The sequence below is a fragment of the Girardinichthys multiradiatus genome, chromosome 6, assembly GCF_021462225.1.
Source record: "Girardinichthys multiradiatus isolate DD_20200921_A chromosome 6, DD_fGirMul_XY1, whole genome shotgun sequence".
NCBI classification, from domain to species: domain Eukaryota; kingdom Metazoa; phylum Chordata; class Actinopteri; order Cyprinodontiformes; family Goodeidae; genus Girardinichthys; species Girardinichthys multiradiatus.
In genome coordinates, this window is record NC_061799.1 from 29,225,271 (window position 1) to 29,249,861 (window position 24,591).

At 41.2% G+C, this 24,591-nt stretch overlaps 1 protein-coding gene across 6 annotated transcripts in view; it reads left to right on the forward strand.

Annotated features, from left to right (window-relative positions):
* mib1 (MIB E3 ubiquitin protein ligase 1) overlaps positions 1 to 22,809 on the forward strand; it is a 67,034-nt gene extending 44,225 nt beyond the window's left edge. Inside the window, exons 13-22 of one of the 6 annotated variants that reach the window (XM_047368003.1) lie at positions 9,165 to 9,297; positions 10,441 to 10,527; positions 10,968 to 11,126; positions 13,892 to 14,073; positions 14,452 to 14,641; positions 15,109 to 15,187; positions 15,289 to 15,375; positions 17,739 to 17,810; positions 18,517 to 18,617; positions 19,928 to 22,809. In XM_047368003.1, coding sequence (XP_047223959.1) covers positions 9,165 to 9,297; positions 10,441 to 10,527; positions 10,968 to 11,126; positions 13,892 to 14,073; positions 14,452 to 14,641; positions 15,109 to 15,187; positions 15,289 to 15,375; positions 17,739 to 17,810; positions 18,517 to 18,617; positions 19,928 to 20,068 — 1,231 coding nt within the window. In that variant the 3' untranslated portion in view covers positions 20,069 to 22,809. Of the gene's footprint in view, positions 1 to 9,164; positions 9,298 to 10,440; positions 10,528 to 10,967; positions 11,127 to 13,891; positions 14,074 to 14,451; positions 14,642 to 15,108; positions 15,188 to 15,288; positions 15,439 to 17,738; positions 17,811 to 18,516; positions 18,618 to 19,927 lie in introns of all 6 variants that reach the window. The other 5 variants (XM_047368004.1, XM_047368002.1, XM_047368001.1 and 2 more) reach the window with 5 other exon arrangements.
* The last annotated feature ends 1,782 nt before the right edge of the window (positions 22,810 to 24,591 follow it).

Genomic DNA, 24,591 nt, shown 5'->3' on the forward strand with positions numbered 1-24,591 from the left:
ATTAGAAGACGTTATGCCAAACACGTCTTTAGCGTCAGAGCAACCATATGTTTGTGCACAGCCATTAATCTCTCGCTGAGTGCTGATTGTTCCAGTTCTGCTCTGTCCTCCCCAAGTTATTCTCCTCACTTCCAGTTGTAATAAGGAAACACTGACCATCACGCAGATGGCTGTCATCCAGGAGAGGGCAGCAGAAGGGCCCCGTCAACCACGACGTTCACCAAACGCAATTAAACGTGCGCACGCTTTCAGCTCTCCTTCATGCAATGACAAATTCTGATACATGCAGAACCTGAGGGTGTCACTGCACCAGCCAGGGACAAATTGCAGCCAGAAACAACAAGATGGGCTGCAAGTCCAACTCTCCTGAGGGACTTTTAGGATCTCTACCAGGGTGACCCAGTTCCATCACCGCTCTTACTTACTGCCTACCACTTTGTTTCTTTCAAAATAACAGTGGCATCAATTTTAGTGTTGATTTCTAAGAACAAAATGGCTGTCTGTATACTTCTCATAGCAAATAGGTAAACTTATCTGAATGTTAGCTGTCACATCAAATCCATAATAAATAAATCCAATAAATTAGAATATCTTTGGATAATGTGTTTCAGTAATTCATTTTAAAAGGTAAAATTCCATAAATAGATTTATGACTTGTCAAGTGTTTATTTTAGTGTTTTCTTATTTTTTTATGATTATGGCTAAAAAGTAATAAAACCCAAAATTCTGGGGGGTTTTTTTGTTTGTTTTTAGAAAAGTTGAATATGACATAAAACAAATTTTAAAAAGTGATATTTAATACAGAATTGTGAGGCTACTGAAAACAGGCTTCTTTTGCAGTCTTGAAACGTCTGGAACAGTATAAATTATGTTCTTTCCATTTTCCAGGTCTCGATACTTAAAAAAAAACAAAAAAGTTTTTCCAGACTTTTTTTTGCCATTTTCTAAAAGACAAAAAGTCTAATATTGAGGGTCAATAATAAATGTTGTGGGTTTGACTTATATTTGGATGATGTGCTTTATTATTATTTTGGAACATCGCGATTTGTTTTAACATTGAGGTCATTGTATTTGTTTTTGATTAAATGCACACAATTTTATGAATCAAAAAAGGATTTCCTTGACATAAATTACTCATGAAGACTGCAATTATACCTTTTTTCAACACAGTTTTCCTTCCACCTAACGTTCCATTAATATGCTTGAATATAGCACCTTGTAAACCGCCTGCTTCTTTAGTAGTGGCCTTTTGTGGCTTACCCACGTTGTAGTGACTGTCTGATGGGGAGCTGTAAAGTAAATCCCCATGTTTGTGTAGCCCATAACAAATCATTTCGACGTTAAAAGTCCTGTTTTGTAAGGTTTATTACATACAGGTCCTTCTCAAAAAATTAGCATATTGTGATAAAGTTCATTATTTTCCATAATGTCATGATGAAAATTTAACCATCATATATTTTAGATTCATTGCACACTAACTGAAATATTTCAGGTCTTTTATTGTCTTAATACGGATGATTTTGGCATACAGCTCATGAAAACCCAAAATTCCTATCACACAAAATTAGCATATCATTAAAAGGGTCTCTAAACGAGCTATGAACCTAATCATCTGAATCAACGAGTTAACTCTAAACACCTGCAAAAGATTCCTGAGGCCTTTAAAACTCCCAGCCTGGTTCATCACTCAAAACCCCAATCATGGGTAAGACTGCCGACCTGACTGCTGTCCAGAAGGCCACTATTGACACCCTCAAGCAAGAGGGTAAGACACAGAAAGACATTTCTGAACGAATAGGCTGTTCTCAGAGTGCTGTATCAAGGCACCTCAGTGGGAAGTCTGTGGGAAGGAAAACGTGTGGCAGAAAACGCTGCACAACGAGAAGAGGTGACCGGACCCTGAGGAAGATTGTGGAGAAGGGCCGATTCCAGACCTTGGGGGACCTGCGGAAGCAGTGGACTGAGTCTGGAGTAGAAACATCCAGAGCCACCGTGCACAGGCGTGTGCAGGAAATGGGCTACAGGTGCTGCATTCCCCAGTCCTGGGCTACAGAGAAGCAGCACTGGACGGTTGCTCAGTGGTCCAAAGTACTTTTTTTGGATGAAAGCAAATTCTGCATGTCATTCTGAAATCAAGGTGCCAGAGTCTGGAGGAAGACTGGGGAGAAGGAAATGCCAAAATGCCAGAAGTCCAGTGTCAAGTACCCACAGTCAGTGATGGTCTGGGGTGCCGTGTCAGCTGCTGGTGTTGGTCCACTGTGTTTTATCAAGGGCAGGGTCAATGCAGCTAGCTATCAGGAGATTTTGGAGCACTTCATGCTTCCATCTGCTGAAAAGCTTTATGGAGATGAATATTTCATTTTTCAGCACGACCTGGCACCTGCTCACAGTGCCAAAACCACTGGTAAATGGTTTACTGACCATGGTATCACTGTGCTCAATTGGCCTGCCAACTCTCCTGACCTGAACCCCATAGAGAATCTGAGGGATATTGTGAAGAGAACGTTGAGAGACTCAAGACCCAACACTCTGGATGAGCTAAAGGCCGCTATCAAAGCATCCTGGGCCTCCATAAGACCTCAGCAGTGCCACAGGCTGATTGCCTCCATGCCACACCGCATTGAAGCAGTCACTTCTGCAAAAGGATTCCCGACCAAGTATTGAGTGCATAACTGTACATAATTATTTGAAGGTTGACGTTTTTTGTATTAAAAACACTTTTCTTTTATTGATCGGATGAAATATGCTAATTTTGTGAGATAGGAATTTTGGGTTTTCATGAGCTGTATGCCAAAATCATCCGTATTAAGACAATAAAAGACCTGAAATATTTCAGTTAGTGTGCAATGAATCTAAAATATATGAACGTTAAATTTTCATCATTACATTATAGAAAATAATGAACTTTATCACAATATGCTAATTTTTTGAGAAGGACCTGTATTCTGTCTGAAAGCTGGATTTTGGTTTTTCGTTAGCTATAAGTCATAATCAGTAAGAATTACACAAATAAATGCTTGATGAATATCCTTCTGTCTGTAGTAACTCTTAGTTTCACTTTTCAAATGGAGTTACTGAAATATATTCACTTTGCAGTAATATCCTGCACCTGTATAACCCTCAGAGGACAGCTAACAAAGACCCAGAACAACATTTCTCTTATTTCCTCTAACAGTTATTGCTAAAATCCTGTAGTTAAGAAATAAAAAATATATTATTCGTTCTTATTTCTGCTTTTTTTTCCTGCTTTAACAGCAAATAACTCAACTGCAATGCAGCAATGCCAGCATTGGTTATTAGTATTAATGTCTACCCGTTTCACCGAACATGGCAGAGAGCCTGTCAACCTGGACTCCCATTGGAAGTCCAGCAAACACCTGCAAGTTTGAACTGTTAATCTGTCCTAATACAGTAGCTACTGTACATTAACTTGTTTTTTCATATAGTAGAAGGTTTCACCCAATCTAATGGCTTTACACAATATTCTTTTTTCTACTGAAAAGAAGCCAAGTTTTATTCTCATTTTGTTATTCTCTGTTGGAAAAAAGCTAAAAAAGGGATATTTTTAACCACTAGGAGTAACTTTTTTTTGTAATAGCTCTAGGCAAGACTGATGTGGCTTTTTGTTGAATAACCTGCTTGTTTAAGTCCCAGCTCCCACCCCAGTGGGTTAGCCACAAATGAAATTACCCCGAAGTGCCCTCCTAGATGTAAAATCGACAGCATGCAAGCAAATGCGTTTTTTGTAACAGTGGCGACACATGGTGAATGTGAGATCAGGCGGGAGGGGCGCGGCTGCCATCAAATTTAAGGAGTGCATCTCTGCATTAAGTAGCTGGAGATGGCTGCAAGCAATGCAGGTGCGTATAAGCCTCTGTGCAGTGAGAAAGGGTGAGAGGGAGAGAGAGAGACTGGGATCAGTGTGCTGCGTTGTTCATCACTGCAGCAGTACGCCAGCCACCAAAGCTATATCCGAACCGAGGTGCCGACTGCCTGCCCTTACTGTCCCTGCCCCTGTTCCTCCGGTCTCCTCTGGAGGATGATGCTTCGTCTTTTCCTAAGAAGTAGCTATAGGTTTAGCAAAAATCATTTACCAGTCTTGATGTCCTATGCCATGTGCTTTCCTCCCTACTTGACTATGCAAGCACTGGCCTTTTCTCAGAGCTCATTTCCTCTGCGTACTGTCTGAGTTCCTATTTACCTTACCTAAACAGTCCAGTGCATGCCCTTCAGCCATATCGGAGAAAATCATCCGCCTCCTTTTTGTTGCAGTTCAAAAATATGCCCTGCGTGATTATTCAGGGTTAAACAAGGTCAGAGGTTTTCCCGTAAGCGCTGTCACTTTAATTCTTACTCTGGTTGCACTGCGTATGTAGTAAGACAGGAAAAGTTTGAGGATATGGCTTGTACGTCTTGTTTGACGTTAATTTTGTTGCTTTTTCTGTCATCTTTGTTGTAATCTTAACACCTAAATGGTAGAATAAGCCTTATATTTTAAAGTACTTTCATTTCTCATGCTTGAATTCATGGCTCCGGGCTGAAGCAGGATGAGTAGAAAAAGATAAGGCATCAGGTGTAAAGAGATAGCGAATAGCTTCACGTATTAAAACAAAACTGCTACATAACAAACCAGTTTGGACGTAACTGGAGTAAGCCTGTTTACATATGTACTTCTAATTGCAGATAAATTACGGCTTGAACAAAATTGGCCCCTGGAGGGTTGTTTGTTCTTATTTCCTCTCTTCTTTTTGGAAATATTGGTATTTTACCACTGAAGCAGATGTCTCTTTCTTCAGTGATACTGTGTAGAGTGACGGTTCAGCCTCCGTCAGTTGTTTCCACATAACCTTTAAATGACCTTCAGTGCCACACCACTGCCTCTTCTCAGCAGACCACTTCTGCTCGACAGCCCTGTTTAAACAGTGGATATTTCCCCTTCCATATCTTCTGTTTCTATTAGCGGAAGAGACTTGAGTGAATACAAATAAATCTTGTGTAATTACCATTGTGCCCTTCAGTGATGGGCGCTTCAGCGCGCTGTCGAAGGAGGAGTGGAATTACTCTTTGGCTGAAGGAATGGGAGGGGGATGCCTGTTGTAACTGTATTGGACATGTGGGTTGCTTGCTACAAATCTAAACATGCCTGTTCCATGTTTGAATCACCCCTACTGCAGTTTGTTGGAGCATTGTGAGCCAATTCTGACAGGTTGAAGCCATGCCTGTTCGTCCTTGCCCTTTTTTATAGATTTGATAGAATTTTGGCTACATAGATCACAAAATCTTACTAACAGAATTTGGAAAAGTATGATATTGTAGGAGTAGTACACTCCTGGCTTCGAAATGTACAGGTCCTTCTCAAAATATTAGCATATTGTGATAAAGTTCATTATTTTCCATAATGTCATGATGAAAATTTAACATTCATATATTTTAGATTCATTGCACACTAACTGAAATATTTCAGGTCTTTTATTGTCTTAATACGGATGATTGTGGCATACAGCTCATGAAAACCCAAAATTCCTATCTCACAAAATTAGCATATTTCATCCGACCAATAAAAGAAAAGTGTTTTTAATACAAAAAACGTCAACCTTCAAATAATCATGTACAGTTATGCACTCAATACTTGGTCGGGAATCCTTTGGCAGAAATGACTGCTTCAATGCGGCGTGGCATGGAGGCAATCAGCCTGTGGCACTGCTGAGGTCTTATGGAGGCCCAGGATGCTTCGATAGCAGCCTTGAGCTCATCCAGAGTGTTGGGTCTTGAGTCTCTCAACGTTCTCTTCACAATATCCCACAGATTCTCTATGGGGTTCAGGTCAGGAGAGTTGGTAGGCCAATTGAGCACAGTGATACCATGGTCAGTAAACCATTTACCAGTGGTTTTGGCACTGTGAGCAGGTGCCAGGTCGTGCTGAAAAATGAAATCTTCATCTCCATAAAGCTTTTCAGCAGATGGAAGCATGAAGTGCTCCAAAATCTCCTGATAGCTAGCTGCATTGACCCTGCCCTTGATAAAACACAGTGGACCAACACCAGCAGCTGACACGGCACCCCAGACCATCACTGACTGTGGGTACTTGACACTGGACTTCTGGCATTTTGGCATTTCCTTCTCCCCAGTCTTCCTCCAGACTCTGCCACCTTGATTTCCGAATGACATGCAGAATTTGCTTTCATCCGAAAAAAGTACTGTTTCTGGTTCAAAAGTGGCTTGACCTGGGGAATGCGGCACCTGTAGCCCATTTCCTGCACACGCCTGTGCACGGTGGCTCTGGATGTTTCTACTCCAGACTCAGTCCACTGCTTCCGCAGGTCCCCCAAGGTCTGGAATCGGCCCTTCTCCACAATCTTCCTCAGGGTCCGGTCACCTCTTCTCGTTGTGCAGCGTTTTCTGCCACACTTTTTCTTTCCCACAGACTTCCCACTGAGGTGCCTTGATACAGCACTCTGGGAACAGCCTATTCGTTCAGAAATTTCTTTCTGTGTCTTACCATCTTGCTTGAGGGTGTCAATAGTGGCCTTCTGGACAGCAGTCAGGTCGGCAGTCTTACCCATGATTGGGGTTTTGAGTGATGAACCAGGCTGGGAGTTTTAAAGGCCTCAGGAATCTTTTGCAGGTGTTTAGAGTTAACTCGTTGATTCAGATGATTAGGTTCATAGCTCGTTTAGAGACCCTTTTAATGATATGCTAATTTTGTGAGATAGGAATTTTGGGTTTTCATGAGCTGTATGCCAAAATCATCCGTATTAAGACAATAAAAGACCTGAAATATTTCAGTTAGTGTGCAATGAATCTAAAATATATGAATGTTAAATTTTCATCATTACATTATGGAAAATAATTAACTTTATCACAATATGCTAATATTTTGAGAAGGACCTGTATATTCTGGTGGTAGATTCCACAATGTACAACTAAGTAAAGATAATGTTAGATTTCTTAAAGATCGTTTGGGAATCCTACAAGGTTTTGTGCTGAGACCAAAGTTGTTTATTTTCTGTTTTAATGCTAGTTGTAATGCATCAAAGTTGAGCTTTTCTCCGTTTGTTGATCATTCAAATATGGTTTGTTCAAACACAAAAACACTGAAAACTGGTACCGTTGAGTACCAATAGAGGTTCCCAGGTACCAGGCATTGGTACCGCATCGGTTCAAATGTGAGAGGTACCCATCCCTAGTTCTGGAACAGTTTTAAATCCGCTCACAGACACTGTAAAAACTATGTGTTTTGGTGTTTATTTGTAGGACTTAGGGTGTATTCACACCTGCCACTTTTGGTCCGCTTTAAATGGACCAGAGTTCGTTTCCCCCCTTGGTCCGGACCTTTTGCAGGTGTGAATACACTCAAGCGGACCCAAACAACTGGACCGAGACCCACTTTTTGAGCTGGTCTTGGTCTGTTGGTGCAGTTTGCTTATGGTGTGAATACGAACTGGCCCCGATCCAACCCAACTACATAAAACATATGACTCAACAAGTCACCATAGCCTGTAGCAAAGGTGTACGTTGTACTGAAATCATACCTTATCAGCGGTATGTTGCTTAGCAACGCGGTTGCCCGCGTGTTTTAGCGTGTCCCCTTTGGCTTGCAGCACGCATTGCCTGACAGGGTTCCAAAATTATAAATAGAACATCGCAAAATTTGTGTTGAATGAGCTGCTCCTGCCCCCTTACAATGATATTGCAGCTGTTAACGGCACAAATATGCAGAACAGAGTTTCTGCACGTTGAACTTCAACTGTTGTGTTCCTGCATTTCCCAGTCAGAGCTCTGTCCCGGCTATTCCGTCCAATGATCGTCACCCACGTGGCTTTGTTTAACAAGTAATAGTTCACTTGCCAAAAAATACAGCGTGAGAGCAAACCGCACCAAACAACAAAAAAAAGTCCGCTTTTGGTCTGGACCAAACAAGCAGGCCAAAGGACTTTCCTGCTGTGAATACACTCTTTGTTAAAAGGGAACAATGTAAATAAACAAGAAAAGTGTCTTTAACCGTTGCATATGTTAGATACAGGATCTTTTTGTTTAAAAAAAAAAAAAAGACTTCAGGTTTTCATCTTAAGTAAATACAGGAACATGTTGGTATTTCTTATGTTGGTATTTTGATGATTAGTACTATAGTACTACTATTTAAACTTTTTTACATCCATAATCCCTTTTTTCTGTTTCTACCTATCACACCTTTCACAATCCAGTCCACATTGTAAAGCATGACCGCCTGCTTTCCTACTACATTTACATCTAATAGTTTTCTTCTTGTCAGGCAAACCAAACTGACGACGCAGAGACTGTTGTATGTGAAGTAAAAGATAACGGTTTTATTAGGCCGAACATTTCATTAGATGACGTTCAACGCAGACTGCTTAATAAGATTAGGCTGTTAGAAAAATGCTATTTTTGACCGCTTCCCTCCACTATGTGCTGTTCATTTCGTTACAGAAATAACATAAAAAATACTCTTTAATAGTCTAAATCTTAAGCGATTAAAATGCCCTGCTTTTATCTTGTGGGTCTCTCCTTAACTTTTGCAGACGTAGCAGAATGAAGCTTGTGGAACCCAAACTAGAAAGTGACAGATGTTTTAACAGATTGCAGTTGCTGTGTATTTCATGTTGTGTGTGGAGATTTAAAAAGGGGTGAAAGAAACTGGGTATAATGGAGAATCTGTCCAAGAGGTTGATACAGTGCAAAATTATTCATGCTTCTTGAACTTGACCCAACTCTGACCTGTTCACATTTTGTCAAGGCACAACCACAAGCTTCGGTATATTTTATTAGGATTTTGTGTGAAACAGCGATGCAAGGTAGCGCATAAATATGAAATGGATGAAAACGTGATTTGAACTCGGCCCCCTTTACTCTGAAACCCGTAAATTAAATCCAGTTCAACCAGTTACCTTCAGTTACCTTACCAGTAAATTTTCGCAACTTGTGAGTAATTTAATCTTAGGATAGGCACATGAATGAATACTTTAGCAAGGGATTATACCAGCCACAACTGAGAAATTTGGTACATGATTTTCAGGAGTACAGATTTGCACCTCTAATCAAAAAACACGTCGTTATCTTTTAATTGTTCAGGATGTTCTTTGTGTGCATCGAAGTCCGGCCCAGCATTCACTTTTGTCTTATTTATGGTTTCGTTCGTTCTGCAGTGCCATGCGAGTGCTGCTGTCCAAACTGCCGAGGCCGTGGATCGTAGACGAGAAGAAGGACGACGGTTACACCGCGCTGCATCTGGCCGCACTCAACAACCACGTGGAGGTGGCCGAGCTGTTGGTGCACCAGGTACTAAACCCATTTGTTTTTTACTGTTGGCCATGAGTCTTAGGCATCTTAGCAGAAAATACAGACTTTGAGCCCTAAGTTTTGACTTTGATCACATTTACATACACAAACGAAGTAGAATACATCTGAGGCAGGCCACTGTCAAACACAACTAAACCCCTGCTGTTTAGACATCACTGTTTATAGTATAGGTATAAAAAACAGCAATAGCGAGGATTGGCCAAGCTTTAACTTCAGCCAACAGATGACCATTGAAAGCAGCTCTCATTGCCCTCCCTTTAGCCTGCAAGCTGTAGACCAGTTGAATCTCCTTTAACTGCCTATTTTTTATTGAATCCAGAAGGTTCACATGGCCTTCAGAGGTATCCTTCAGAGCTGGCCGGCCCTCATATCCTCCTTCCTTTGCAATTATAGGTTCACGCTCTTCCTTTTTTCCCTTTAGAGATTGCAGGTGTAGCTCCCTAGAGGCAGATACACATACTGGAGTTTACAGAAAAGCCACCTGATCGAGACAAAACTGGGTTAATGAGGATATGGTGCAAGGCAGAAATGTTGCTGCAACATCCCAATGCGTGAGCTTTCACTGTGCAAGCTACCTTTCAGCAGGGGCAGCTCCCGCAACCCCCCCACCCCCCAAGTTCCTGCAATGGGCTTGTTCGCAGTGATGGCTCAGCTTTCTATTCAGAAACTGCACCACACTTCTAGGTGCACTGCAGATTCCCAGCCAGCCAGTCAGTCGTATTACGTTGGGATTTTACACACTTCCTGATCACAATAGTTATCTTTCCTCCACATCTGCACAGAGGATGTGTATGCAGTTGGAAATGAAAATCACATGCAGCATTCTTTGTTTTGTTGTAGGATTCTGTTTGTTCTGTTGTTCTGTTTTTGGTTTTTTTTTTCTTCAGCCCCCCTGGTTGATATTTTGATGGTCTGAGGGACAAAAGGTGTTGTCATGGCACACAAAGCCAGAACTGTTGTTTTTCTTGTACCTGCTAATATAATATTTCTCTACATGACAGAAACAAAATGTTTTTTTTCTTTCTCTTTAATTATAATCCTGACTGTTCTCTCATTACTGACTCACATTGGTGACATATGTGCACATAACCAGATGTTTTATGTGATGTTTCCGTCTTCCAGGGCAACGCCAGCTTAGACATTCAGAATGTTAACCAGCAGACGGCATTACACCTTGCAGTGGAGCGCCAGCACACTCAGATAGTTCGGGTTGGTGTTTCTATTTCATTTTCTCTCAGTTCTCGTAATCTTTTAATGCCTCACTTGTACTCCTAAATGAACACGTTCTCTTGAGTTATCTGCTAGTTCCCTCTTCTATACACAAAAGGCAGTAGAACTACATGATTGCAGCCCCTTGTTTCATTTACACGGTTGGATGTCCTGCCTCAAAGAGGAGAGGAAATGTGTTCTGGGGTAGCGCTGGATTAAGATTGCCACGTTGCCATCTTGTGGACTCAAAACAAAAGTACACTCCATAATTAGAGGGTAGTAAAAAAAAAACTGAAGAAGCTCACTATACGCAGCAACGCTATACATCGGCTTCGTGGCATTTGCACTGTAGCATAAAATTGAAGTTGTCCTGTTGGTTGCTTGAGTTCCGGCCGAATTGCCTGTTTGTGTGACTTTTTGTTTCTATTTTCTCTTGATAGCTTCTGGTGCGTGCAGAGGCCAAGCTCGACGTGCAGGACAAGGACGGGGACACGCCGCTTCACGAGGCGCTGCGTCACCACACACTGTCCCAGTTGCGACAGCTCCAGGATATGCAGGATGTTAGCAAAGTGGAGCCCTGGGAACCCTCCAAGAACACAGTACATTCAGTTCCATTTTTTACTTTCTCGCTGAGTATTTTAGATGTGTCAGCATCATGACAATTCACAGATTTAAGGGTTTTCATGAAGAAGATTTAACTGACTCAAAAGTAAAATTAGTTAATAGGAAGAGAATGTGTTACAATGCATTGTGAAAGTTTTCATACCCCTTGAGTCTTTTCACATTTTATTATATTTCCAATTAGACATTTTTAAATATTTTGTTTGGAAAGTGATATTTCTTTTCTAAATATTTTACACATAACCATTTGGTGTGCATGAATAATCACCCCCATTTATGCCAATACCCCTAAAAGAAATCTAGTGTGTAAGAAATCTGTGTGTAATTTAATCTGAGTCTAAATCCAGCTGTTCTGTGAAGAACATTAGTGAATAAACGGCATCATAAAGACCAAGGAACAAACATGTATGGAACACAGGAAACATGTGGAAGAAGGTGCTCTGGTCAGAAGAGACCAAGACCCCAAATTGTTTGGCATAAAACTAAAGCTGTGCATCGTTCTGTATGCTAAATCCTCACCATGGAACATGGTGGTGGTAGCATCATGCTGTGGGGATGTTTTTCCTCAGCGAGGACAGGGAAGCTGGCAAGAGTTGATGGGAAGATGGATGGAGCTGAATACTTCAGGCTGGGGCGAAGGTTTACCTTCCAGAAGGAAAGTAACCTTAAACAAAAAGCCAGAGCTACATTATAATGGTTTAGGGTAAAAACATATTCACATATTAGCATCATGACACGAGTCATATCTGCACATAGGACTGTATACAGAAACTGGGATAATAGATTTTAATTTTAAGTTTTTTTTTTTTTTTTAAATGTGGTAAATTGAAGAAGTTGGAGCAGCTTCAATGTGACCACTCGAGGTTGGCTGTAGAAATAAATAATGCAGCTTCTTATTATCTAAAATACAGATGCAGTTGCAGCTTAATAATAAAAGGCATGCAAACAAATATAGCATGTGTGTATCTTTAGTCTAGCTGAATCTATATAATTCGTACTTGTGCCATTCATATCCTGCTACCTGCCTTTTCCCATTTGGCAGATCACTGAAGCATCATGTCATTGTTTTGGGCATTTATCATCTGAAAGATAGTTTAGCGTTACCTTGTCACAGTTCTCCTCAGTTCACAAACTTAGAATAAAATCAGTTTGTGGCTCGCCGTGAGGGATGATGACAGATCCCCGTTTAGTCAGAAAGCTCACAGTCTCCATCACCCGCATCAATGGACAGCTGAGTCTGCAACCGGCCCATCATTCAGGTGGAAGCTTCGAACAGTCAGTTGGCTTGCTGCTTTGCCTCCACCAGCCCGAATAAATCCTTTGTAGGGGCCAAAAGGGGGCATGTCTAACTCAAGCCCTCTCCATGTTAACATCACATCATTAATCGCTGCTGAGAAGACTTTAAAGCCTCGAGTCAGCGACAGATTTTTCCTTACCTGTCACCTTCTGTCTCCCACCCACTCGGTTTTCCACCTCCTCTCTGAGCCCCTCTTTCTCCCCTCTCTGGTTCTCCCTCAGGGGAGCAGAACAGACAGACAGCAGGCCTAATTTGAGAAATGTGTAGCTGGGTCACACTCTCATACCCCATCCCTCCCTTGAAGATGAGAATTGAATTAGCTTGCCTGATGGCTCCATCAGCAGAGATGTAAACGCTACTGGTTGAGGAGAGTTGAACATGGAAGGTCAAAATTGGTTGAGAAAAGGTAGCTTTGCAGTTCATTTGAGTGAGGGAGGTGAGAAGTTACGTAGGGGAGGTAGACGAGACAGGTTAACATGGCTATACTTTTTGATTAGCCCAGTTGTGTTGTACTGATGTCAGATTTTACATGGGCTAAGATTAGCTACATGAAAATAATGAGAATCCATACTAAATACAGCGCGTTGTAGAAATAGTCATATTCCTTCATATTATTTGATGTTACAGTCGGATGTCTTGAAGAAAAGTTTCCTCACAGCATGATGCTGCCAGCGCCGTATTTCACCATAGGGATGGTGTCTTCAGGGTGATGGACTGGGGTAATTTCACGCCACAACAAGGGTGTTTTGCATGTAGGCCAAAAAGTAAAATTTTTAATCAAAACCTTCTCATGGCTAGCTCTCTTATTGCCACTCTTGCATCTGGCCTGATTTGTTTTGGGCTTCACAACTAATAGTTGTCATGTCACAGTTTATCCCACCTGAGCTGTGCATCTCTGCAGCTCCTCCAGTTACCATGAACCTCCCAGCAGCTTCTCTAATTAATGCTCTCTTTTGTTTAGGTGGATGGCCATGCCTGCAGTTGGGACTTACTTTTTTACATTTGTTTTAGATGATGGGTTGAACAGATATGTTCATGATGCTGTTTGTTCTCTAACAAACCCTGAAGGCCTCCACAGAACAGCTGGATTAATCCTGAGATTAAATTACGCACAGGGGTACTCTGTTTACTAATTTAGTTTGGTTGCAATGGATGTTATTTACTGGCGTCAGAGTAAAGAAGAATGAACACATGTGCAACATAAAAGATATGAATACATATACGCTACACTTATCAGATTTTTCATGCATCATTTTCCTTGTATTTAACAATTGTGTGTTTCTTTGTCTGTCTCATTAAATTCTAGTAAAATACATTTCATTTTGTGGTTGCTAAAGGGTGTGAGGCACTGTACCTTTTCTTATAACTGGATTAATGCTTCAAGTGGCAGAATCCAGGTTAGTAACAGGATGCTGCTAAAAACTGTTTGTGTCTTACTCTCTGCAGTTAATCATGGGCCTGGGCACCCAGGGAGCAGAGAAGAAGAGTGCAGCATCCATAGCCTGCTTCCTGGCAGCAAATGGAGCAGACCTGACCATTCGCAACAAAAAGGGCCAGTCCCCTCTGGACCTCTGTCCTGACCCCAGCCTCTGTAAGGCCTTGGCCAAATGTCACAAGGAGAAGAGCAGGTAAACATCCCAGGAGTTGGTTGACATTTTGGGAAACACATTTAACGACTTTCTTGCTGAGAACTCAACGAGAAGATCAATATCACTCTGGTCTGTAAGGTAAATGTGATGTTATACCCAGGAGAGTGTGGGCTGAACTTAATGTAAAGACAAAAGGGAAAAACTCAAAGTATCGACTGAGCTTTTCATGCCTCTTGTGTATTTGAGCTTCATAAGAGGAAAAATGAGGCGATCGAATAGGGTGCTTTGTTTTCTTGTGGAAATAATTTGTGTTGTTTACGCTCATAATAAAATGATAACACATTGCTAATTAGAAATTCCTCATCCAGTTTAGTTTGTAATTTCTTCCACATTAATGGTCCGTTCCTAATGTTCCAGCGGCCAGGTGGACACCCGTAGCCCGTCTCTGAACAGCAACATCGAGTCTTTAGAGGAGTGCATGGTTTGTTCGGACATGAAGAGAGACACCCTGTTTGGACCCTGCGGACACATCGCGACTTGCTCGCTCTGCTCGCCACGTGTCAAGAAGTGTCTCATCTGCAAGGAGCAGGTTCAGTCCAGAACAAAGGTAAACACTTCTCAAAGATTCTGGGGATGCTACTACAGGACAGAGTGATGAAACATCTTCAGGATCGGAGTATGTGAACAGAACATCAGTATGGATTTTAACTTAAAATATTCCACGGAATGACTGTTTTTTTAGTTGGTTAATTAAAATTAATTCAGCTTTCTCTTAAAGAAACTGAAATGACCTAAGTATTAAGAACTGTCGTGTCTAGTTGTTTCTGTTTCACATTTTCTAAGTATATGCACATCTCTGTTTAATTTCCTGCTCTAGAGTCTTTCTGTCTAATTAAAAGTTACCTGGGGCTAGTATGATTTTTAATCCACCTAGGATGAGTTTCTGTCTCATCGGCACATCTTGTTGTGGTGTTTTACTGCACTAACCAAGACTACCTTCTACAACCAGCCATATCTATAGAAATATGGATGACTAAGACTAAATAAACTGGTGTGTAACGTGTCTCTCTACAGATTGAGGAGTGCGTAGTCTGCTCTGACAAAAAGGCAGCTGTGTTGTTTCAGCCCTGCGGTCACATGTGCGCCTGTGAGAGTAAGTCAACGCACACATTAAAACACTGTAGCCTTGATCTTGACAGCGGCAGGCCATATTTTCTCCAACCTTGAGATGTGAACACACACGTCTCTCCGCAGACTGTGCCAGCCTCATGAAGAAGTGCGTACAGTGCCGGGCTGTGGTGGAACGCCGCACCCCCTTTGTCCTCTGCTGCGGAGGGAAAGGTATGGAGGATGGTGCCGCTGATCATGATGATGATGATGATGATGATGATGATGATGACCTTAGTGAGTGAATCTTCCAAGTGTTCCCTTTTAATCCATCCATTTTTATTTCTCATTCCTTTCTTATTTCTTCATTCTTTTCTGCATCATTTTATTCAGTTCTGTTGAATTTAGTTTGTTTCTGCCTGTTCTACACATTTAGTTAGCAATACTTTCATGTTGCGTTCTTTTTTCATTCTAGTTGAGACATTGTAAACTAAACCGAGCTCAATTAGACTTATTTTCCAAAATAACAGCACTAATAAATCTGCATGTTTTTATCACTGCAATCATTCTAAATCCTAAATATTAGATATTACTTTAGGTGACAAAGATGAATGAATGTTTGGCTTCTCTGAAGCTTTGCTGCCTTGACTAAAATCCCCAGAATGATGGTCTAAGCAAACAACTTAAATGACTTTTAGGCAAAAACTGTGTTCATAAATTCTGATTCATTGTGGATTTTCCTAAAAAGAGGAGTCATAATTATACATACAGGCTGAAGTGTATACACAGACCCCAACTAATATTTGCTTTAGTATCACTCAGTATGTGGATGAGGATCCCTCTGCTTTTTGTAGTCATTAACAAGCTTTAGGCGTAATTCTGTATGGATGTTTGACTATTGTTAGCGTTATCAGAAGGTAGTAGTTAAATTGGTTGGTTTCCTAGCATAGACTCAGTTTTTAAGCATGGTCCATAAAGTTTCAATAGCGTTGAGGTTGGGGACACACCAGAAGCTTAATGTTATCCTGCCTCAGCCATTTAAAATCAGTAATGATGTTTGTTTTGGATCATTGTCCAGTTGAAACGCCAAATTCGGTCCAAGTTGCAACCATCTAGTTGTTGGTTTAACGTGGAGCTAAAGAATTTGGAAGTAGACTTTTTCAGCCACTATTACCTTCACATTGTACTGTGTATCAGCTATTAGCAGCAAAAGACCCTTATCATAATGCTACCACTGTCATGCATGACAATTGGTACAGTTTTCTTATGCCTAAAATACTTACCTTGACTTTTGTGTTTTTGTGGTCAAATAGTTCATTTTCTGCCTCATCCGTCCATAAAACCTTTCTTCAGAAGCAAATTTCAATGAAGCTTCAAGGCTTCAAAACTTGCTCTCCTATGGATAGTGACGCTACTGTTACTGCAGTTTCCACTTCATGGTCGGCTTGGTCCTCGGTGGTACGTGAACATTCTAGCTAGCTCCAAACCAGAAAACCAACCAGTGTAAGTGAACTGTAGCAGTTTTACCATGAAGATTGGTTAAACATGTAGCCATGCGAAGAAAAAAAGCTTCTTTATGGCTATAAAAAGTGTGGAGTTGAGGAACAACTTGCTTAGGGATATTTAGCTAAATATTTATGGGGCGTTTTTTATAATTTTGTGACTAAATGGATTAAAGAAAATCCTCCATAAATTCAAATTGGTGTTTTCTTTTTTTTTTTTTTATGCTGCTGTGTTTTATTTTTAAATTATTCCATCCTGGAAAGAAAATGGTTCAACTGCACCACTAAGAGTCCAAAATCCATAGAACATGAGAAGCTGTTTCCTTAAAACTGTTACCAGTGACATTCGTTAGCAAATGTAGTAAACTTCTTCTGTAGTAAACAGAAGCGTCCTTTTGGCAAAACGAGAATAGCAAGAAATGAGATGAAATTAGACTTGAAATCTGTTTATTTTACATTTAATCATCTTATTTGTGTGGTCTTAAGTTGTTCTATGAGCCATTTATAGCTTAATTTCCAGGAATTAATTTTAGTGCATCTTACTAGTGGTTGCCCGCATCGTGTTTTTCATGTTTTATGTTGAGATAAAAGGGAAACTGACTATACCCACGTTCACCAGGGCATCTTCTTCACTATAGCTGGTTCTAGCTGCAGCCCTGATCAGCTGATTGCAAACCCAAACACACATACACTCATGCAAGGGGCAGCATTGAATGCTTGCATCTTAAACATATTGGTCCCATGATTACTGCCTGTTGCTATCTGCTTTAACAGCAAATCTGTCCTAAAACTCACACGTACCTTGATGGATGTGACTCCTTCCCTTCTAACTTGCTCAGGTTGTTAATTTACTTCTAAATCGGTGAGAAGCATTGGCTGATTGCACAAACTATAAATAAATAAGTCTGCCGCTTTGAACTATAATTTCCATCTCTCTCTCTCTGTGGTAGCTATTTCCAACTTTTTGGCTTTCTCTTCAAGTTCTGCCTCCTTTAGAGGCTGTAGTTATTAGTAGCCAGTTGCATTGATCACTGGCCAAACAGTTGAGCTGGTGAGAGAAGCTCCTGCTATAACAATGTGACTGGTTGTTCCCAGCAGGGAGCTCTAACACTATGGCGGGGGGATCCCAGGATCTTCTCCAGCCCAACAATCTGGCACTAAGTTGGTGTAAGTATACCTCCACGAGCCCCTCCCTTATCAGAGCCTTGCTTTTAAACAGTCCCCTCCCCAACAGTGCTGCCCTGGCCCATTTCCTCTTCTCTTAACCCCATTCCCTCTGTTTTCAGTGCCACGTACCCATTCCCACATTTAACACACGATTATGACCGTATGTATATCACTCAGCAGTTCACTGTTTCTGGCAGATTCTGGGATGTCAGCTGTCATTCGTTCCCAAACGTGCAAGAAAAACTTGCTTAAATGATGTTTTCATATACATTTTTTTACAAGCAGAGTGTGAATTGTACGATTCCAGATTCGCTGCAGGATGATTTGTGTTGTACCAGCTGATAATTTAGATAATTTCTTGTGTGGCGTACTGAGGTGGAACGGTCAATAAAAGTGCCAGAACACTGAGCTAGAAGTGATCTGCCAAATGATAAAAATATCCAAAATGCATGTGTTTCCTGCTTGTTTACAGAACTCCAGCTTTCATATATAATTCACTGCGAAGATCGTGTCGGTATGGGAATGCTACTGCAGCCATATTTCTGTTTTGTTTTTTTATTGGCTGTAAACTTAATAGCTACAGGGTAAAATCCAAGGTGGCCACTAGCCTTAACTAATTTGTTCATCTTTTGACATTTCTTTTTTTTTTTTTTTTTTTTTTTTCTTTCTCTTAACGTGTGTTTGTGTCCATTTTACGCCCAAACAGCCAGTGGAAACATCCCAGCCCTGCAGAGAGACAAAGATAACACAAACGTCAATGCTGATGTACAGAAGCTACAGCAACAGCTTCAAGACATCAAGGAACAGGTGAGAACAACGTGATGTGGATAATTAACTTCACAATAAAAAAAGAAACTGCAGCGCCTTCTAAAAATATTTGTGCCCTTTGCTCCTTTTCCCTCTAAACATTTTTTGTACAGACCAGATCCATGTTTACATTGTAGAAATACACTCGCCGGCCACTTTATGAGGTACACCTGTCCACCTGCTTGTTAACGCAAATGTCTCATCAGCCAATCACATGGCAGCAACTCAATGCATTTAGGCATGTAGACATGGTCAGGATGATCTGCTGCAGCTCTAACTGAGCATCAGAATGGGGAAGAAAGGTGATTTAAGTGACTTTGAACGTGGCATGGTTGTTGGTGCCAGACGGGCTGGTCTGAGTATTTAAGAAACTGCTGATCTACTGGGATTTTCACGCACTACCATCTTTAGGGTTTACAGAGAATGGTCCGAAAAAGAGAAAATATCCAGTAAGCGGCGGTTCTGTGGGTGTCAGAGGTCAGAGGAGAATGGCCAGATTGGTTTGAGCTGATAGAAAGGCCTGGTCTGATGAGTCTCGATTTCTGCTGCGACATTCGGATGGTAGGGTCAGAATTTGGCGTCAACAACATGAAAACATGGATCCATCCTGCCTTGTATCAACGGTTCAAGCTGGTGGTGGTGGTGTAATGGTGTGGGGGATATTTTCTTGGCACACTTTGGGCCCCTTAGTGCCAATTGAGCATCGTGTCAACGCCACAGCCTACATGAGTATTGTTGCTGACCATGTCCATCCCTTTATGAGCAGTGTACCCATCTTCTGATGGTTCCTTCCAGCAGGATAATGCTCCATGTCATAAAGCATGAATCATCTCAGACTGGTTTCTTGAACATGACAATGAGTTCACTGAACTCAAATGGCCTCCAAAGTCACTAGATCTAAATCCAATAGAGCACCTTTGGGATGTGGTGGAACGGGAGATTCGCATCATGGATGTGCAGCCGACCAATCGGCAGCATCTGTGTGATGCTATCATGTCAATATGGACCAAACTCTCTGAGGAATATTTCCAGTACCTTGTTGAATCTATGCCACGAAGGATTAAAGCAGTTCTGAAGGCAAAAGCGGGTCCAACCCGGTACTAGCAAGGTGTACCTAATAAATTGGCCGGTGAGTGTATCTATTTTCCAATTAATGAGTTTAAGCTTTAGCATCATGGCAACCCTAGTAAAGGGTGTGAATACTTCTACAAGACATTATATGCCTCTACTTTGATTAGGCTGTTAAATGAACCAAAGATAACTTAAACTCTTGATATAAGCTCAAGTATCTGCTATACGTCTTCCTTTAGACCATGTGTCCGGTGTGTCTGGACCGTCTGAAGAACATGATCTTCATGTGCGGCCATGGCACCTGCCAGCTGTGCGGAGACCGAATGAGCGAGTGCCCCATCTGCCGAAAGGCCATCGAGCGTCGGATCCTCCTTTACTAGACCTCCTCTTTTTTTTACCGCTCATACGCCGACAACTCCCGCAAACGCCACATCCACACCAGCTGCTGCCGAGTCAGCCAGCCACGTCTTAACGCTACACTAGAAATGCTCTGTTTGCTGATGTGTTTCAGATGGAGCCTCTGTTACAAAGAAACTGATCCGTTTTGCTGTTATTTACTATGTATTTTTAGTGCAGCCTGACAGATGCTTATTTGGCAGAAATCCTATTTTTCTTCCACAATCTTCTGTTCTCTGTGCAGTTTTCTGTCGTTTCCTTGATTTTTCTTTCAGGCTCGGCTCAGGCCTCCTCTGGGTTTTTCCACAGACACATTCAGAGCCGATGACCCAAAGAGGGCTGTCTCTTTCCTTTTTCATGTAAAGTTCTTATGCATGTGTCGCAGTGAGTGACAGCTGCTGTCACCTTTTACTGTATTTTTAAAATCTTTATGCAAATGTATTGGTATCAGAAGTTCCAGATGTGGATTATTTCCTAACAGTATGAAAGTTTTGAGACAAGTTGTTCTGTTTAGAGGTTCTGTGAGTTTTTTGATGATTTGTATCCCGACAGTCCTCCGAGCAGGAGACCAAATGGTTGGCAGTTTTGCACTAGAAACGCTGAAGAAACCAACTGTGTAGGTCCGCTTCAGCTCAGTGACAGAACATGGACACTTTAATCTGATTGCCCACAGGTAGCACACGACACCCTGACCTTTGTTTACCGAGCTGTAATGATGACAGTGTTGCAACACTTTCGAGCTGTGCTTTGTGGACTTAAACACACTTATTCAGCTTTCTGTCCTGTGAGCAGCCTGTGTTGTAACCTTTTTGCACACAAATGTGATGCAAACATTTCTGGAGAGCAAGCGCCCTGACACAACTCCACATTAAACTGTTGAAATGCTATTTAACCATTCGACCAGTCTGTGCCATCTGCTCCCAGATGATACGAGTTCATCCCAATAAATTACTATATCATTGCCAAGTTAATTTATTTCAGTAATTCAATTCAAAAAGTCAAACCTGTATATTAGTAACATTTATTACACACAGAGTGATACATTTTTTAATGTTAATTTATATTAACTTTGCTGATTATGGCTAAAAGCAAATGAAAACCCAAATTTCACAAATTGCAACATAAAAAAGGTTTTCTGTAGTAGAAATTTCGGTCTACTGAAAAAAAGTGAATTATTGCATCAGTGATGCTTGGGATGGAGATAGTCAGCCTGGGGCTGTGCTGAGGTGTTAAGAGGTCCAGGGGTTTTAGTAGCTTGTCTGTACTGTTGGGTCTGCTGTCTCTCGTCCTCTTGACAGTACTCCATAGTTTCTTTATCGGGTTTCTGCTTCTTCAGCGTTGATCTTTTGTGGCTTACCCTTTAATTGGAGGGTGTCAGTGACTATGTGCTGAGAAGTCTTCCCCATGACAGTGTAGCCCAGAAGGTAACATTTCTGTATTAAAAGTCTATTCTTTTATTGGTCATATGTAATGTTTAAATTATCTGAGAAACAGATTTTTGAGTTTTTATTTGCTATAAGCCATAATAATAAAAATAAATGACACAAATGACACTCATCCCTGTTGCTTGTGCACCATTTTTCTACCACAGTTTTTCCTTCCACTCAACTTTCTATTAATATGCTTGGTTACAGCTGTCTGTGAACAACTGTCTTCTTCAGTCATGAACTTTGAGGATTACCTTGCTTTTGGAGGACCTTAATAACCTTATGCTGAACAACTGTCAAATAATCCGTCTTCAATATGACTGTGTGGGCCATAAAATAACGTTTCTGTGTTTAGTTCATTATATTCTAATCTCCTCAGAAGCTTTATGAGTTTTCATTAGAATTGAGCGCCTCAAATATATTAGAGTATAATGAATATAAAAATAAGCTTCACTTTTGGAATTGAATTACTGAAACACATTTTTCATAGTTATTTTAATTTGCTGAGATGCACCCATATGTATGGGGACTAGGTGCTCTTGATCACACATTAATTTTTCAAAGATTTATTTAAGTGTTTCCCCCCTTTCTCAGAATCAACATTTATTAAGCATAGAGAGAACAATCTATAAGAAAGTGTAGAATAATTTATTTTGTATTTTTTCCCTAACGTTAGGATTTATAGGTGCCACTGCCTTCTGACTATGTAGCCTCAAAGTCTCAGACATTTTGCTTTGATATTCATGTTGAAATATGTGATGTTGACAATAGCTTTATAGCAGTTTTCAGTATGTTTCTTTTTCATGAAGTAAGTCTGTGTAAGTTCCTTTGCATCATGGGAAAATAAAATACATTTGTGCTAAAGGTGTGAAACGACTTTTCCACAGTGTTTTAGTTTGGAGTCGGATACTGTCTCCTTTTAGGAGTGGAGTTTGTCCCTGCGGGGACTGGGATAACTGGCTCCCTGTGATACGTGGGAAATTTGCAACCACAAACGAGCGTTTTGTTTTGTTAAGACTCAAAACAAAGTTGTATTTTTTTTCCTTTGACTATGATGAAACTTTTAAGCTAGAAGCACTAATACGCTTTATTGTAGTTTTGTCATATTATGGTTATAAAAACATTTTCAATTTATTTTCAATCTGTCCTGTTAGATATGTATCAGTAGTGTTATCTTTGGCATGAATGTTTGACATATGCAGTACGACTTGTACCACCTGGAAAAAAAACATTTAGTTTGTATTGCGATCAAGTGCTTTTAAAATGACCATACAGCAGAAATAAAGTCCTAAATGAACCACGTGACTTTAAAAGTGAAGTTTCTTCCTAGTTGCTGCCACTGCTGCAGCCTTCATCAGCTCGCGTTTTTTTTTTTTTTTTTTTAAGTTGAGCTCAGATGTCGTCAGCAAGAAAATTTGCATTTTGTTGCTTTTCTCCTGCTGTGCTGTCTGGCTCACAGAGGAGACGTGGTGGCGGGGATGAGAGGTGTGGGGTAATTGAAAACACTGACACCTAATGATGACTCGGCACCAGCGTGTGATAGGTCAGCTATGCTCCTCGAAGAGAGAGAAAGAAGAGAAAAACACCAAACTGGATGAGAAGGAGTAAAAAAAAAAAAAAACATCTTTCTTGGTTAAACGGGATGACAAGACCCGTCGCAAAATTACGAGTAAAGGTCATTAATGTCGCAGCTCATTGACTGCACCGTTCATAACGTGGAAGGATTTGCGCTCATCTCGGAGGCAGCAGCGATGTGCAGCTGCTCAAAGCACAACTTTTATTATACTCTTTGTTTCTCAGCACATTCTGTGGAGCAAAATGACAACTTGTCACAGCATGTCAAATCCCTGTGACTGATGCAAGCTTACACAGCCTGCTCAAAGCCTCCAGACATGGCAGGAATCACTTGTTTTAGGCAAAGGCATTGTCTATTTCAAGTTATATAGGTATGAAAAATGATATTGTGTATATATACTGCAGTTGGTCTTGGCATATTTATATCAATTGTTTAAATCCGTTGATCCTTGCAGGGCCACAGGGGTGCTGGTGCCTATCTCCAACGATCATTGTGCAAGGAGGAAGGCTGCCCTGAACGGGTTGCCAGTGACTCAGACACATAGTCATACCTTAAGGCAATTTTAGTGAGACCATTTACTGAACAGTCATATTTTTGGACGGTAGGAGGAAGCCAGAGTACCTGGAGAGGACCCATTCATACACGGTGAAAACATGTCAACTCCATGCTGAAAGAGCCCAGGCTAAGATTCAAACATGCAACCTTGCTGCATGTTAAACGGCACTAACAACTGCTCCTGCGTTTTACCCCCATATAGTACAAAAGAAATGGGAAAAGAAAGTAAGGGTAAAGAAACTATTTGTTTCCATGTTTAAAAGTTGTATCAGTGTAACAGTTTATCTTATCTGCACATCAAAGCCATTTAAGACTAACTGTGAAACCATCATGTGTTGCCTGGTGTTCTTTAGACAGTTTAATGATCTCCAATGCACCAAATCCCTCCAGCCACTTTCCTAAAGTTGTCGACAGACCTCAGAAAATGGTTTGATACTGTTAGAAATAGAAGGCCAACAAAAACATTTGAATATAATGTTTGTTCTCATCAAACCTATAAAAACAATGGAGTGGTCAGTCAGCTGCTTGATGGACTATGGCGCTCGTGCATCTCCTCTGACAGTCTGCAGGCTCACACTGCCATGCTGACTGAGTGTAAGGGTGCCGGAGACGCTGCTATCTCCCCTCCTGTCCTGATCCTGGGGAGCATCCTTGACCACTTCACCTAGCAGTTTCAGCTGCTCCAGGCCTGCGATGTTTACTGACTAGACTACAGGGGCCTTTACTCCCACATCGGGAGGAGGTCAGCTGCCCACCGCCCCCCTGAGTGGGAGTGATGGTGGCTCGGCTCTGTAGGCTTCACTGAGTGACACATGGAGATGAATGGAGCTCCTGGAGAGGAGGACAGGCGGGAAAGATGACCTACCTCAGGTCTATATGGTGATCCCTGGGAAGGCCATCTGTTTTTAGGTTCTGTATGCTGCAGAGCAGTGAGACTCATCTTGTTTTC